Source organism: Amblyraja radiata, chromosome 14, assembly GCF_010909765.2.
Source record: "Amblyraja radiata isolate CabotCenter1 chromosome 14, sAmbRad1.1.pri, whole genome shotgun sequence".
In the NCBI taxonomy this organism is placed as follows: domain Eukaryota; kingdom Metazoa; phylum Chordata; class Chondrichthyes; order Rajiformes; family Rajidae; genus Amblyraja; species Amblyraja radiata.
Genome location: NC_045969.1, coordinates 19,569,301 through 19,582,529, shown reverse-complemented (window position 1 = coordinate 19,582,529; position 13,229 = coordinate 19,569,301). Strand labels below are relative to the sequence as shown.

Here is a 13,229-nt window from a genome sequence, read left to right as displayed (position 1 = left end):
TATAAAGAAATATAGTTCTCCGTGTGGAAACTGATAGATTTCTCTCTGATCTGCCTTAGTTATCTGTACTATGCAGCAATAAAATATGTCCCAGTAATCTCAAGTGTGTAATGACTCAGTTGAACAAAGGGGACTATTAAGGCATGAGGGAGGAGCTGGCCAAGCTAGACTGGAAAGGGATCCTAGCAGGAATGACGGTGGAACAGCAATGGCAGGAATTTCTGGGCATAATCCGGAAGAGGCAGGATCATTTCATTCCAAAAAGGAAGAAAGATTCTAAGGGGAGTAGGAGGCAACTGTGGCTGACAAGAGAAGTGATAGAATAAAACTAAAAGAAAAGATGTATAACACAGCAAAGAGTAGCCGGAAGTCAGAGGATTGGGAAACTTTCATAGGACAACAGAAGGAAACAAAACGGGCAATACGGGCTGAAAAGATGAAGTACGAGCTTCTTTAGATATGTTAATGGAAAAAGAATAGCAAAGTCAAATGCTTGTCCCTTGAAGGCAGACACGGGTGAAATTATTATGGGGAACAAGGAAATGGAAGAATAGTTGAACAGGTACTTCAGATCTGTCTTCACTAAGGAAGATACAAACAATCTCCCAGGTGTACTGGAGGACAGATAATCTAAGGGGGTAGAGGAACTGAAAGAAATTGTCATTAGACGAGAAATAGTATTGGGTAGTCTAATGGGACTGAAAGATGATAAATCCCCTGGGCCTGATGGTCTGCATCCCAGGGTCCTCAGGGAGGTGGCTCTAGAAATAGTGGACGCATTGGTGATCATTTTCCAATGTTCAATAGATTCAAGATCAGTTCCTGTGGATTGGAGGATAGCTAATGTTATCCCACTTTTCAAGAAAGGAGCGAGAGAGAAAACGGGGAATTACAGACCAGTTAGCCTGACTTCGGTGGTGAGTAATATGCTGGAGTCAATTATTAAAGAGGTAATAATGGGGCATTTGGATAGCAGTAAAAGGATTAGTCCGTCAGCATGGATTTATGAAAGGAAAATCATGCTTGACTAATCTTCTGGAATTTTTTGAGGATGTGACAAGTAAAATGGATGAAGGGGAGCCAGTCGATGTAGTGTATCTAGACTTTCAGAAAGCATTTGATAAGGTCCCGCACGGGAGACTGGTGACTAAAATTAGAGCACATGGTATTGGGAGTAGGGTGTTGACGTGGATAGAAAATTGGTTGGCCAACAGGAAGCAAAGAGTAGGAGCGAACGTGTCCTTTTCAGAATGGCAGGCAGTGGCGACTGGAGTGCCGCAAGGCTCGGTGTTGGGGCCGCAACTGTTTACCATATATATTAATGATTTGGAAGAGGGAATTAGGAGCAACACGAGTAAGTTTGCGGATGACACAAAGCTGGGTGGCAGTGTGAACTGTGAAGAGGATGTTAGGAGGTTGTAGGGTGACCTGGACAGGTTGAGTGAATGGGCAGATGCGTGGCAGATGCAGTATAATATAGGTAAATGTGAGGTTATCCACTTTGGCGGCAAAAACAAGGGGGCATATTATTTTCTTAATGGGGTTAGGTTAGGTAAGGAGGAGGTGCAGTGAGACCTGGGCGTCCTTGTACACCGGTCACTGAAAGTTGGCTTCCAGGTACAGCAGGCAGTGAAGAAAGCTAATGGAATGTTGGCTTTCATAACAAGAGGATTTCAGTATAGGAGTAAAGAGGTTCTTCTGCAGTTGTATAGGGCTCTGGTGAGACCACATCTGGAGTATTGTGTACAGTTTTGGTCTCCTAATTTGAGGAAGGACATCCTTCTTTCTCTATCATTATTTCTAAAAAAATAGTAGATAAGTATTACTAGTGTTTTACTTAATGCAAATTGAATTAATTTGATATAAAGTTGTTTGAAGCATTGTAATTGATTACCTTTAATAAAAAAATATATTAAAATAAAAAATAAAATAAAATAAAAATAAAATAAAAATAAAAAAAAAACAAGGGGGCAGATTATTATCTTAATGGGGTTAGGTCAGGTAAGGGGGAGGTACAGCGAGACCTGGGTGTCCTTGTACACCAGTCACTGAAAGTTGGCGTGCAGGTACAGCAGGCAGTGAAGAAAGCTATTGGAATGTTGCCCTTCATAACAAGATAATTTCTGTATAGGAGTAAAGAGGTTCTTCTGCAGTTGTATACGGCTCTGGTGAGATCACATCTGCAGCATTGTGTACAGTTTTGGTCTCCTAATTTGAAGAAAGACATCCTTGTGATTAAAGTAGGTTCACGAGATTGATCCCTGGGATGGCAGGACTGTCATACGAGGAAAGATTGAAAAGACTAGACTTGTATTCACTGGAGTTTAGAAGGATAAGGGGGGGATCTTATAGAAACATATAAAATTATAAAAGGACTGGTCAAGCTAGATGCAGGAAATATGTTCCCAATGTTTAGCGAGTCCAGAACCAGGGGCCACAGTCTTAGAATAAAGGGAAGGCCATTTAAGACTGAGGTGAGAAAAAACTTTTTCACCCAGAGAGTAGTGAATTTGTGGAATTCCCTGCCACAGAGGGCAGTGGAGGCCAAATCACTAGGTGGATTGAAAAGAGAGTTAGATAGAGCTCTATGGGCTAGTGGAATCAAGGGGGAGAAGGCAGGCACGGGTTATTGATTGGGGACGATCAGCCATGATCACAATGAATGGCGGTGCTGGCTTGAAGAGCCGAATGGCCTCCTCCTGCACCTATTCTCTATGTTTCTATGTTTCTTTGCTTACCCAATTCCATTGAACGATAGAAGGATGGCGAATAAATACTAACAAGATTCTTCTGTGAATAGTGTTCAAAAGGGAACTGCAGATGCTGGAATATCGAAGGTACACAAAATTGCTGGGGAAACTCAGCGGGTGCAGCAGCATCTATGGAGCGAAGGAAATAGGCGACGTTTCGGGCCGAAACCCTTCTTCAGACTGGCGTGCGAAGTTTGAAGTCTGAATTGACTTGACTTGAGTCTGAAGAAGGGTTTCGGCCCGAAACGTCGCCTATTTCCTTCGCTCCATAGATGCTGCTGCACCCGCTGAGTTTCCCCAGCAATTTTGTGTACCTTCTTCTGTGAATAGTTTGGGGTCGCATCATTTTATTTACTTGTAACTAAATTAGATCTGTGTGCTGCATAATTAAAGAATGAATTGTTTCACCAAGTACATGATAGTTATATTTTCAGTGCAAGAAAAAGCCAATTGAATTATTGGGTAATCAATTCATTAAATATCCAGGTTTCCGGTTCATTTTATTCATTGGCACAAAGCCACGAGTAAACAATTGCAATCTCATTACGAGTTATTAATTAAGCGTATAATTCGACGCATAACCTTGCGTTTCTTTTAAGAATCAAAGAGGATAAGGTAAAGTTTCTGATCTTTCAATCAACATTCTAGTCAGGACCATAGATTATTTATAGGCCAGTTTATAGTCTGACACACAAATATTCCAGGTTCATCAGGTGAATAGGACCTTTATTTTTGGTTAATTTATTCGATCATTAAAGAATGGAGCATGTAAATTAAGTGGATTAATCACAAGGCAATGAAACTTTTGAAATATATGATATCAAACAATTAATTTTTAGGATTGTTTGATAACTTTTAATTACTTACCAAGCAATCTCCGTGAGATTCTTGCACCGTGGTGTTCATATTCTGCTATGCAACATTAACGAACATTAGATGGACTTGTGGTATACGATAATAAATATCATTCATGCTTCATATATAATTTGCCACTTAAGCTATTGTCCAAACCTGGATTGGAAGAACAGTCTCATTCTAACCCTATCCCATTGAAGATGGTGTTTTGAGATACTCCAATGCTTACGTATGGATAAACTCACTAACTGGGAGCTCACTAACTGGGTGGGGGAAATCACCTCTAGCAGGTTTGATGGGAATGAGATGTACAAACCAGGGGAGGTCAGCAATGATCTCTAATGTGGTAAATGGGAGGAGTCAATAAACCTGAATCACACTCTGAGGTACGAGTAGACCCAGGCCCCTCGTCATTAAGCTGAAAGTGAGTTTTGCAGGAGTAGACATTTCGGCCCTTCGAGCCAGCACCGCCATTCAATGTGATCATGGCTGATCATCCCCAATCAGTACCCCGTTTCTGCCTTCTCCCCATATCTGCTGACTCCGCTATCTTTAAGAGCCCTATCTAGCTCTCTCTTGAAAGTATCCAGAGAACTGGCCTCCACTGCCCTCTGTGGCAGAGAATTCCACAGACTCACAACTCTCTGGGTGAAAAAGTGTTTCCTCATCTCCGTTCTAAATGGCTTTTCCCTTATTCTTAAACTGTGGCCCCTGGTTCTGGACTCCCCCAACATCGGGAACATGTTTCCAGTCTCTAGCCTGTCCAAACCCTTAATAATCTTATATGTTTCAATGAGATTCCCTCTCATCCTTCTAAACTCCAGAGTGTGCATGCTGCGCTGCTCCATTCTCTCAGCATATGACAGTCCCGCCATCCCGGGAATTTACCTGGTGAACCTACGCTGCACTCCCACAATAGCAAGAATGTCCTTCCTCAAATTAGTGGACCAAAACTGCACACAATACGCCAGGTGTGGTCTCACTAGGGCTCTATACAACTGCAGAAGGACCTCTTTGCTCCTACGAGTCAACGACATTCACCAGGAAGGCTTACATATTGGCACTGTCAGAGGGTGGAACCACTTGTGAATAAACTGCTGTCTTTGACCATGGTGGGTGGATGGAGAGAATTCAATTTGGTGCTCCAGATATATGGGCTTTCCCCCTGAGCTCTGTTCCTTTATCCAGAGGTGGGGCAGCATTGTATTTTTGTTCCTTCTTTGTACTAGTTTTGCAGTTAACAACAACAATTTTCCTTTACAGCCATTTTTTCGGAACAAATGCACCTGTGGATGCTTGGATTTTTCTAAAACTAAAACTGTTTGTTACTCAGTTTCACTTTGAGCTGCAAGTTATTCTTGTTTGAAGTAGTAATAATGTTTTCCAAACATAACTCAATTTCAGTTGAAAAAAAAACTAAATGATAAACTTTATTTGCAGTACCACAGTACAGTGAATTAGTGTATGAGCAAGATGGATTATTCACTTTGAAGTGCCCAGAATGATTAGAATGAAAAAGGGTTTATGAAAAAGGGTGAATGAAAAAGACTACGTATTAGATTCACAATCTCTTGTCCACCTAATGCCCAATTATCTTCCTCAGTAAGATCTATTGGCACAATTTAAACCTCAATCTATAATTTTTATTCCAATCTTACTATCACGAAAATCTAACATAATCTATTCCCAAAAGTAGCCACTAACAAAATAAGTTATTCAGGACTACTGTTATTAAGATAGTATATATAATGTGCAATAATTTCAATCGGAGAAGTATTCTGCTAATAAATCTACTTTTATCGACCACACATACAAAACAAATTAGAAAATTTAATATATTTTATCAGAACAATAATTAAATGAATAGGATTTATCAGCACACAAATTCAAAAGCCAACACCACAATTTAAGAATTTGAATTCATTTTTTGAAATAATGACTGATATCAAAAAGTGTGAAATTAAAGCTGTTAAATTATTCGACTGTTTCTTTAACCCCCTCCCCCGAGAGGAAGGAAACAACCCTCTCCATTCAGTTTGTACTAGGTGTCATTCTAATCCCACAACAATTTGTTTGAAGTAAGCTATTCTGTTGCATGAAACCGGTACAAAGAATATCACACCAACAATAGACCCACCACCAACCCTTCAGGAACAATTGGGATGGGTGATGAATGCCAGTATTGCCAGCAATGCCCACATCTTGAGAATTAATTACAAAAACGTTTCTGTTTTTAAAGCCAATGGTAAAGGATTCATCAACAACATCAAAATGAAATGTCATTGTGGCCCCAAGAGTTGGCAGGCAGCAGTAACTGGGGTGCTTCTTCCTAATATGTTGCTCCAAACCCAGGTACAAGCACTCCACACATGACGTCAATTCCAAGTGGGATTTTGACAGCATTCCTAGATGTTTCTGAAATGAAGACACAAATCAATGATGCACCTGGACTTGGAGCCACTATTATTCTCCCCCAGTACACTGGTGGAAATCAAGACCCTTTAAAGATTTTCTGCAAAGCTTGACTTGTTTATGAATCTTATCATGCGCTGTGCTGCACTAGAAGATGAGAGGCTAAAATCCGTGTTCTTGATCTTTGGTTGAGTCTCAGTCGAAAGGGATGACTGAATTTTTGGATTGAAATACATGGGAATGATGGGGCAAGTTGGAGATGGTGGGAGGGAAAGGCATTGATGGGTAACTCCAGTACGGGCCAGGTAAACAAGCCACCAATGGCACAGTCTCTCACTACAGATGAAACTGGTGAAAATTACTTTAATAAAATGAACTTCCTTTTTGTGTACTGCTATTATATCTTTCTGATTGTTTTTACAGTTTTCTTCTATCTCTCTTTGACAGTCTTCTTCTTCTTGCGTATGGCGTGCACAGCCTAAAGTTGTAGATCAAGGGTAGACATCAAGGCCAAGTAACCATCAATTACTGGGTGGATGGCTTTGATGCCCCCAGGGAAAAGCCTCAGTGGGAAATCATTCACGATGGGTGGGATAGTCCGATCTGGATGTCTGCAGTCGCAAGCAGGGCTTAGACAGTGAAGAAGCTAGACTTGAAATTTTAGATGGTGACAATGGCAGAAGAAGACATTATGTTATAGTTGGAATATACTCGTGACTGGCAATCAGTTACAATAAGGGAGAGGAGTCGAGAAGGAACATTTGATTTATTCCGGCTAATAATCATTGCCTTTGAAGGTTATTACAGGTACTAGTATGAGGACATTGTATCATCGCATTGTTTCAAAATGAGATGTTTGAACAAAGGAACTAAATATGCAGAGGTGCAAGATTTTGAACATTTATAGATGTGTGTTCAACTTTCAGTCCTCCAGAATGTTTTGTTGAGGACAAGGGAATGGTGTGGAAAGAGAAGGGTAATTAATAAAAAAAGAAAGACTGAGCTTTAATTTGAATTCTTTATTTTTGAACTGAGATCTTGTTGAGGCAAGAGATGACAAGCAAATGCATTAAATGGCCATTTGCTGTCTATTTCAAGATTGTTGGGAATATTAAAAGCAGGTTCCAGGAGAAAGAAGTGGGGACAATATGACGTGTTCTCAGACAAGGAACACAGTTTGAGCTGTGTAGATATTTGAACAAAATCTTACCTAATGCGCAGATACTGACTTTATACATGAAACATTAAAAACTATGGTATAATATTTTTGCATAATTTGATTCTCACAGTTGGTCTTAGTTGAGGGCTGGGCTGGGAATTCTTCACTTTCTTCTGATCTAGTTAACAATGTAAAGGAAACTTTCAAAGTTATTAATTGTTTCATTGCTGTTCTTACTGGACTGGCCACTAACATATCTTTGCACAAGACCTTTATGGGTGATTGAGAAAAGTTAAACTTAGAAAGCTCCCACAATAGATGTAATCGTTCCTCCTTACCTGAATGTTTGAAACGCAATTTGAAACAATTTTCACCTAAAAGATCAGAATTTCATCAATATTTGGTTTCACCTAAATAAGCACACACTGGGAAACGTTCAAAAGAAGAACTGCACTACGTATATTAACCACTTGGACATAGGTTGCACTTCTGAACCAGCAAAATCACAGTGAAAGTTTATTTTACAAAACATTTTTAAAAGTTGATGCATTCCTAATGAGAACCAGGCATACAGGCAGGTCCTCTGGGCACTCACATTTCAGAGGACCTTACATGGTCCACCAACACTGCTGCGCTGGTCAAGAAGGCACAGCAACGACTGTTCTTCCTGAGGACATTAAAAAAGACTGGTCTGCCCCAACAGCTGCTGACAACGTTCTACCGCTGCACCACAGAGAGCATATTAACGTATGGCATCTCTGTGTGGTATCTCAGCTGCACGGAGGCGGAGAGGAGAGCTCTTCAGCACGTCGTCCACAGAGCGCAGAGGATTATTGGGACACAGCTACCAGCCTTGGAGGGCGTCTACCACACACGGTGCCTCAGGAAGGCCGTCAGCATCCATAAAGACTCCTCACACTCTTGTAACGGACTGTTCGAACTACTTCCCTCCGGCAGACGTTACAAGGCCTTCTACGCCCGAACCTCCAGACTCAGAAACAGCTTTATTCCCAGAGCTATAGCGGCTCTGAACTGGCCCTGCTGAGTGCCCCCCACCCCCCCCCTGGACTGTCTCCCTCGGATGGTCACGTCACACAGCTTATTTATTTATTTTACTTTTCTTTTACATCGGTTGGAAGCTGCATACTAAATCTCGTTGCACTGATGTGCAATAACAATAAAATATATTATTATTATTATTATATTATTATGTATATCGCACAGTAAAAATTCAAATCTAGAAAGGTATACTGATAAAGCAAAGCAGCTTTTTTGAAGCAAAGGGCCAACATTTGAGAATAATGCATTTTTAAACATTACTAGACCAAATGCAGACCCGTTGGGTCTGTACCCCCAACGTGCGGTTGTGGGGGGGGGGAGGCGGCATGCAGCGTCACACACACTAACTACCCCCCCCCTCCTGCACTCGCGCTAATGGAGGGGAGGAGGAGGAGAGAGAGAGAGAGAGAGAGAGGGAGAGAGAGAGAGAGAGAGGGGGAGAGAGAGAGAGAGGGGGGGGAGAGAGAGAGGGACACAGAGAGAGAGAGAGAGAGAGAGTGAGGGGGGGGGGAGAGAGAGAGAGAGGGGGGAGAGAGAGAGGGGGGAGGAGAGAGAGGGGGGGAGAGACAGAGAGGGGGAGAGAGAGAGGGGGGGAGAGAGAGAGAGGGGGGAGAGGAGAGAGGGGGGGAGAGAGAGAGCGAGGGGGGGGAGAGAGAGAGGGGGGGGAGAGAGAGAGAGAGGGGGAGAGAGAGAGGGGGCGAGGGGTGAGAGAGAGGGGGAGAGGGGAGAGGGGGAGTGGGAGAGAGGGGTTGAGGGGAGAGGGGAGAGGGGAGAGGGGGGGGGGAGGAGAGGGGGGAGGGAGAGGGGGGGAGGGAGAGGGGGGAGGGAGAGGGGGAGGAGAGGGGGGGAGGAGAGGGGGGGAGGAGAGGGGGGGAGGAGAGGGGGGGAGGAGAGGGGGGGAGGAGAGGGGGGAGGAGAGGGGGGGAGGAGAGGGGGGAGGAGAGGGGGGGAGGAGAGGGGGGGAGGAGAGGGGGGGAGGAGAGGGGGGGAGGAGAGGGGGGGAGGAGAGGGGGGGAGGAGAGGGGGGGGAGGAGAGGGGGGGGAGGAGAGGGGGGGAGGAGAGGGGGGGAGGAGAGGGGGGGGGAGGAGAGGGGGGGGAGGAGAGGGGGGGGAGGAGAGGGGGGGGAGGAGAGGGGGGGGAGGAGAGGGGGGGGAGGAGAGGGGGGGAGGGGAGGGGGGGGGGGAGAGGGGGGGGGGGAGGAGAGGGGGGGAGGAGAGGGGGGTGGAGGAGAGGGGGTGGAGGAGAGGGGGGGTGAGGAGAGGGGGGAGGAGGAGAAAGGGGGGAGGAGGAGAAAGGGGGGGAGGAGGAGAAAGGGGGGGAGGAGGAGAGGAGGAGAGGGGAGGGAGAGGTGGGGAGCAGGGAGTGGGTAGGGGTGTGTGGAGGGGAGGGACGTGGGGGAGGGGATGGAGGGGAGGATGGGGAGAAAAAGAGGGGAGAGAGAGAGAGGGGGAGGAGAGGTGGGGGGAGGAGAGGTGGGGGGAGGAGAGGTGGGGGGAGGAGAGAGGGTGAGGAGAGAGGGTGAGGAGAGAGGGTGAGGAGGAGAGGGGGGAAGGAGAGGGGGGGAAGGAGAGGGGGGAAGGAGAGGTGGGGGGGAGGAGAAAGGGGGGAGGAGAAAGGGGGGGAGGAGAAAGGGGGGGAGGAGAAAGGGGGGGAGGAGAAAGGGGGGGAGGAGAAAGGGGGGGCGGAGAAATGGGGGGAGGAGAAAAGGGGGGGAGGAGAAAGGGGGGGGGGAGGAGAAAGGGGGGGGGAGGAGGAGGAGAGGGGAGGAGGAGGAGAGGGGAGGAGGAGGAGAGGGGAGGAGGGAGGAGGGAGGGGGGAGGTGGGGGAGAAGGGAGGGGGGGAGAGGAGGGAGGGGGGGAGAGGAGAGGGACGGCGAGAGTAGAGGGAGGGGGGGAGGAGAGGGAGGGGGGGAGAGGAGAGCGAGGGGGGGAGGAGAGAGTGCCTTTTTACTTCAACCCAAACCCAAACAACCATTTGCAGGCAGTGCTTTTTTACCTCTAACCATATTTTTATTTACAAACCAAATTAAGGGTACTCACAGTGCTGTAGACATTAGTTCAGTGTCATTCAAAGCTCTGATTGAGGCACACCACTTGCAGAGACTGATTGAGGCACACCACTTGCAGAGACTGATTGAGGTACAACACTTCCTGGTTTTATAGTCCATCCCCCTCCCTCCAGCAGGGGCAGCAGAGAGAATGGGGAATGTTGTAAAAACATTAATATCTCTGTCACTTTTCATCGACGGGAAAAATCCTCGGCACACACACGGCGGAGGGGGTCTCTGAGCGAGGTGGCCAAAAATGACGGCCGTAGGTGGCGGCGTACTCTCGGAAACCGCAGCACAGAAAGCCAAAACCGGTCAAGAACAGAGTTTTAGTAATATAGATTACCTTAAGTATATATGAATGGCACCTGGACATATGTAAAAAGAAAACTGAAAGCGAAATAAAGTGGAAACAGATATGAGAAAGATCCATCCATAGGCCATGGAGAGCTTTATGAAGAGCTTAGTAATCAACTACATGTTCTTACCCTTGCTTCTTCTCCATTGAATATCTTCCCAATAAAAATCTTTCATTCTCATAATAATCAGCAGACAGTCACCACACAGGAGATTTCCAAACACCTTTTACTGGCTACTTCAAGAGGCAATTATGCACCATACATAATGTCTGAACTACAGAAAGATATCCTTGATGCAAATTATAAATATACAGCCAGACCATAAAAATATGCTTAAATAACCACTGAGCACCTACCTGCCAGGCAAGGCATGCTATCTGTCTACCTCTGGACCATTTGAACAAGCTGTGATTGCCTGGTTTACAGGCCCAGTCATGAGTGAAAGGTATCATTTCATATTTTAAAAGGTTTCAGTTGTTTATTGTCAAAGATTACTGTAAGGAATAAATATGGCATCTAAATGAGGGTTAAGACGTAGACTCAACAGAGATAAGTGTAATAACATTTCTCTCACCTCCTCTTAGTTACTATTTTTGCGCTGAAAGCTACAGGTTGTCTTTTGTTCAGCCTATTGAAAGGTTACAAGGATTACCCCTTAATCTGCCCATTTAATGGATGCAGCGATACTTACAGCAGGCCAATGTGGTGTCATCTTCCAAGATTGTTCCGTTGAAGGCCCACTGCTGTCTGTCCCAGGTGATGATGTTCCCGTCTTCACAGTTCAGATTAGCTATAGACTGACTAGATTTTTCATGGTCCCATAATCTGAACAAGTACAATTCTCCAACAAATGCCATCTCGAGGTCCACCTGCAGCCGATCTGCCAAACGTCTGTGCCTCCTCCCAAGCACCAGGCTCCCGTTTTGGCCAAGTATTTTCTTACCCGTTTTTTTATCACCCTCCAATGTTCCGTTCACGTAGATCCGAGCGGTATGTCTTTGAGAATTCCACGTTAAACATAAAGAATGCCATGTGTGTAAGGGAAGGATTTTCTCCACGCTGATACTCTTACGGAACAACCAGATGACTATGTGTTTACTTTCCACCATGATGCTAAGTTCATGCTTGAGTGAGGAAGGTTTAGTCTGTTTGTCTGTGTTGTAGGTGAATACTGCCACTCCATTGGCACTCATCTCTTTTAGCCTGATGTCAACGCATAGTGTAAAGGCCTGAAGAGAAGGGATCTTCGTTCCTGGTGACAAGGTCCCATATTCATTGGTTATGTTGGAATGTCGGAAAACTGCCTTTTGACCTTTAAGGCTAGTGGGTGTAGCTGAAGGAACTGGAAGATAAAAATGCAATTTAAAATGGAGATCAAAGAAGTATGTCAGAATGTTCAGCAGTAAAAATCCTACCAACATTTCATTCTCTTTGATCTAGCTTACAAGTGTTAATTGTTGATGCTGTTACCTCTGACAATAAGAAGCCTTGCCTTCGTTTGGGAATAACTATAGATATCAATGAATAATACCACTGATAGGAACAAAATGCTGGAGTAGCTCAGCGGGTCAAGCAGCGTCTCTGGAGAGAAGGAATGGCTGATGTTTCGGGTCGAGACCCTTCTTCACACTGATGTCAGGGGAGTGGGCGGTACAGAGATAAAATGTAGTTAGAGACAGTAAGGCTGGTAGGAGAACTGGGAAAGGGGAGGGGGTGGTGAGAGAGGGAAAGCAAGGGCTACTTGAAATTAGAGAAGTCAATGTTCATACCACTGGGGTTCAAGTTACCCAAGCGAAATACGAGGTGCTGTTCCTCCAATTTGCACTGGGCCTCACTCTGACAATGGAGGAGGCCCAGGACAGAAAGGTCAGTGTGGGAATGGGATGGGGAATTAAAGTGTTGAGCAACCAGGAGATCAGGTAGGTATGTGTGATACCTACTGTCCAGTATAATACCTCTGTCCAGAAGTATGTTCAGAACCATGCTGGGTTGGGAAGTTATTAATCCCAGTTGAGCTACAGTAGGTGTTACAACTGCAACAGGAATTAGGGGAGGGATAGCAAAGATTTCCCAAACCTGCTCTACCTCTCACAAACATGTTCAACGTTACAGGAAGGGTGTGAAATGTTTAAGGAAATTTGTGTGCTCTCCTGCTGGAATGTTAGTTGCAAATCCCATACAAAATACTACTTCCTGGTTGGGAGTTCTCCGTCAATTGCTTTAGCCCAAATTGGCCTCCACTGAATGTAGCTCACATGGATGAAATTATCGGTCTACACCCCCCACTCTCCACCGTACTCTCCCCGTCCACCCTGTTCCCTCAGCAGGTCCACTGAAACTGGTTAAAAAGGTTACAAGGTCAAGTCCGGGAAAAGCAGTAACTCATTAAGTAAAGGGAGTACAACCCAGAGATTGGCCCTTCGTTGTTATTCATCTAATGGGTAACTCTTCTCTCTCTCTCTCCATTGATGCTACCTGACTCACTGGCTGGTTCTGGAAATTTCCATTTTTTTAAATTTCAGATTTACCTCATCAGTCTTTTTTTTTCACATTCCAATTACAGCATCTTCCTATTCTATTCTGTTTG

At 44.9% G+C, this 13,229-nt stretch overlaps 1 protein-coding gene across 8 annotated transcripts in view; it reads right to left on the bottom strand.

Moving 5' to 3' along the window:
* Nucleotides 1-13,229, bottom strand: part of LOC116980466 (mucosal pentraxin-like) — a 63,181-nt gene that overhangs the window by 42,489 nt on the left and 7,463 nt on the right. For 3 of the 8 annotated variants that reach the window (XM_033032721.1, XM_033032720.1, XM_033032723.1), the window contains exons 3-5: nucleotides 11,334-11,984; nucleotides 7,515-7,550; nucleotides 3,618-3,662 (exon numbers count right to left, since the gene is read on the bottom strand). In XM_033032721.1, the coding sequence (XP_032888612.1) occupies nucleotides 3,618-3,662; nucleotides 7,515-7,550; nucleotides 11,334-11,984 (732 nt within the window). The remainder of the gene's footprint in view (nucleotides 1-3,617; nucleotides 3,663-7,514; nucleotides 7,551-11,333; nucleotides 11,985-13,229) is intronic. The other 5 variants (XM_033032722.1, XM_033032724.1, XM_033032725.1 and 2 more) reach the window with 3 other exon arrangements.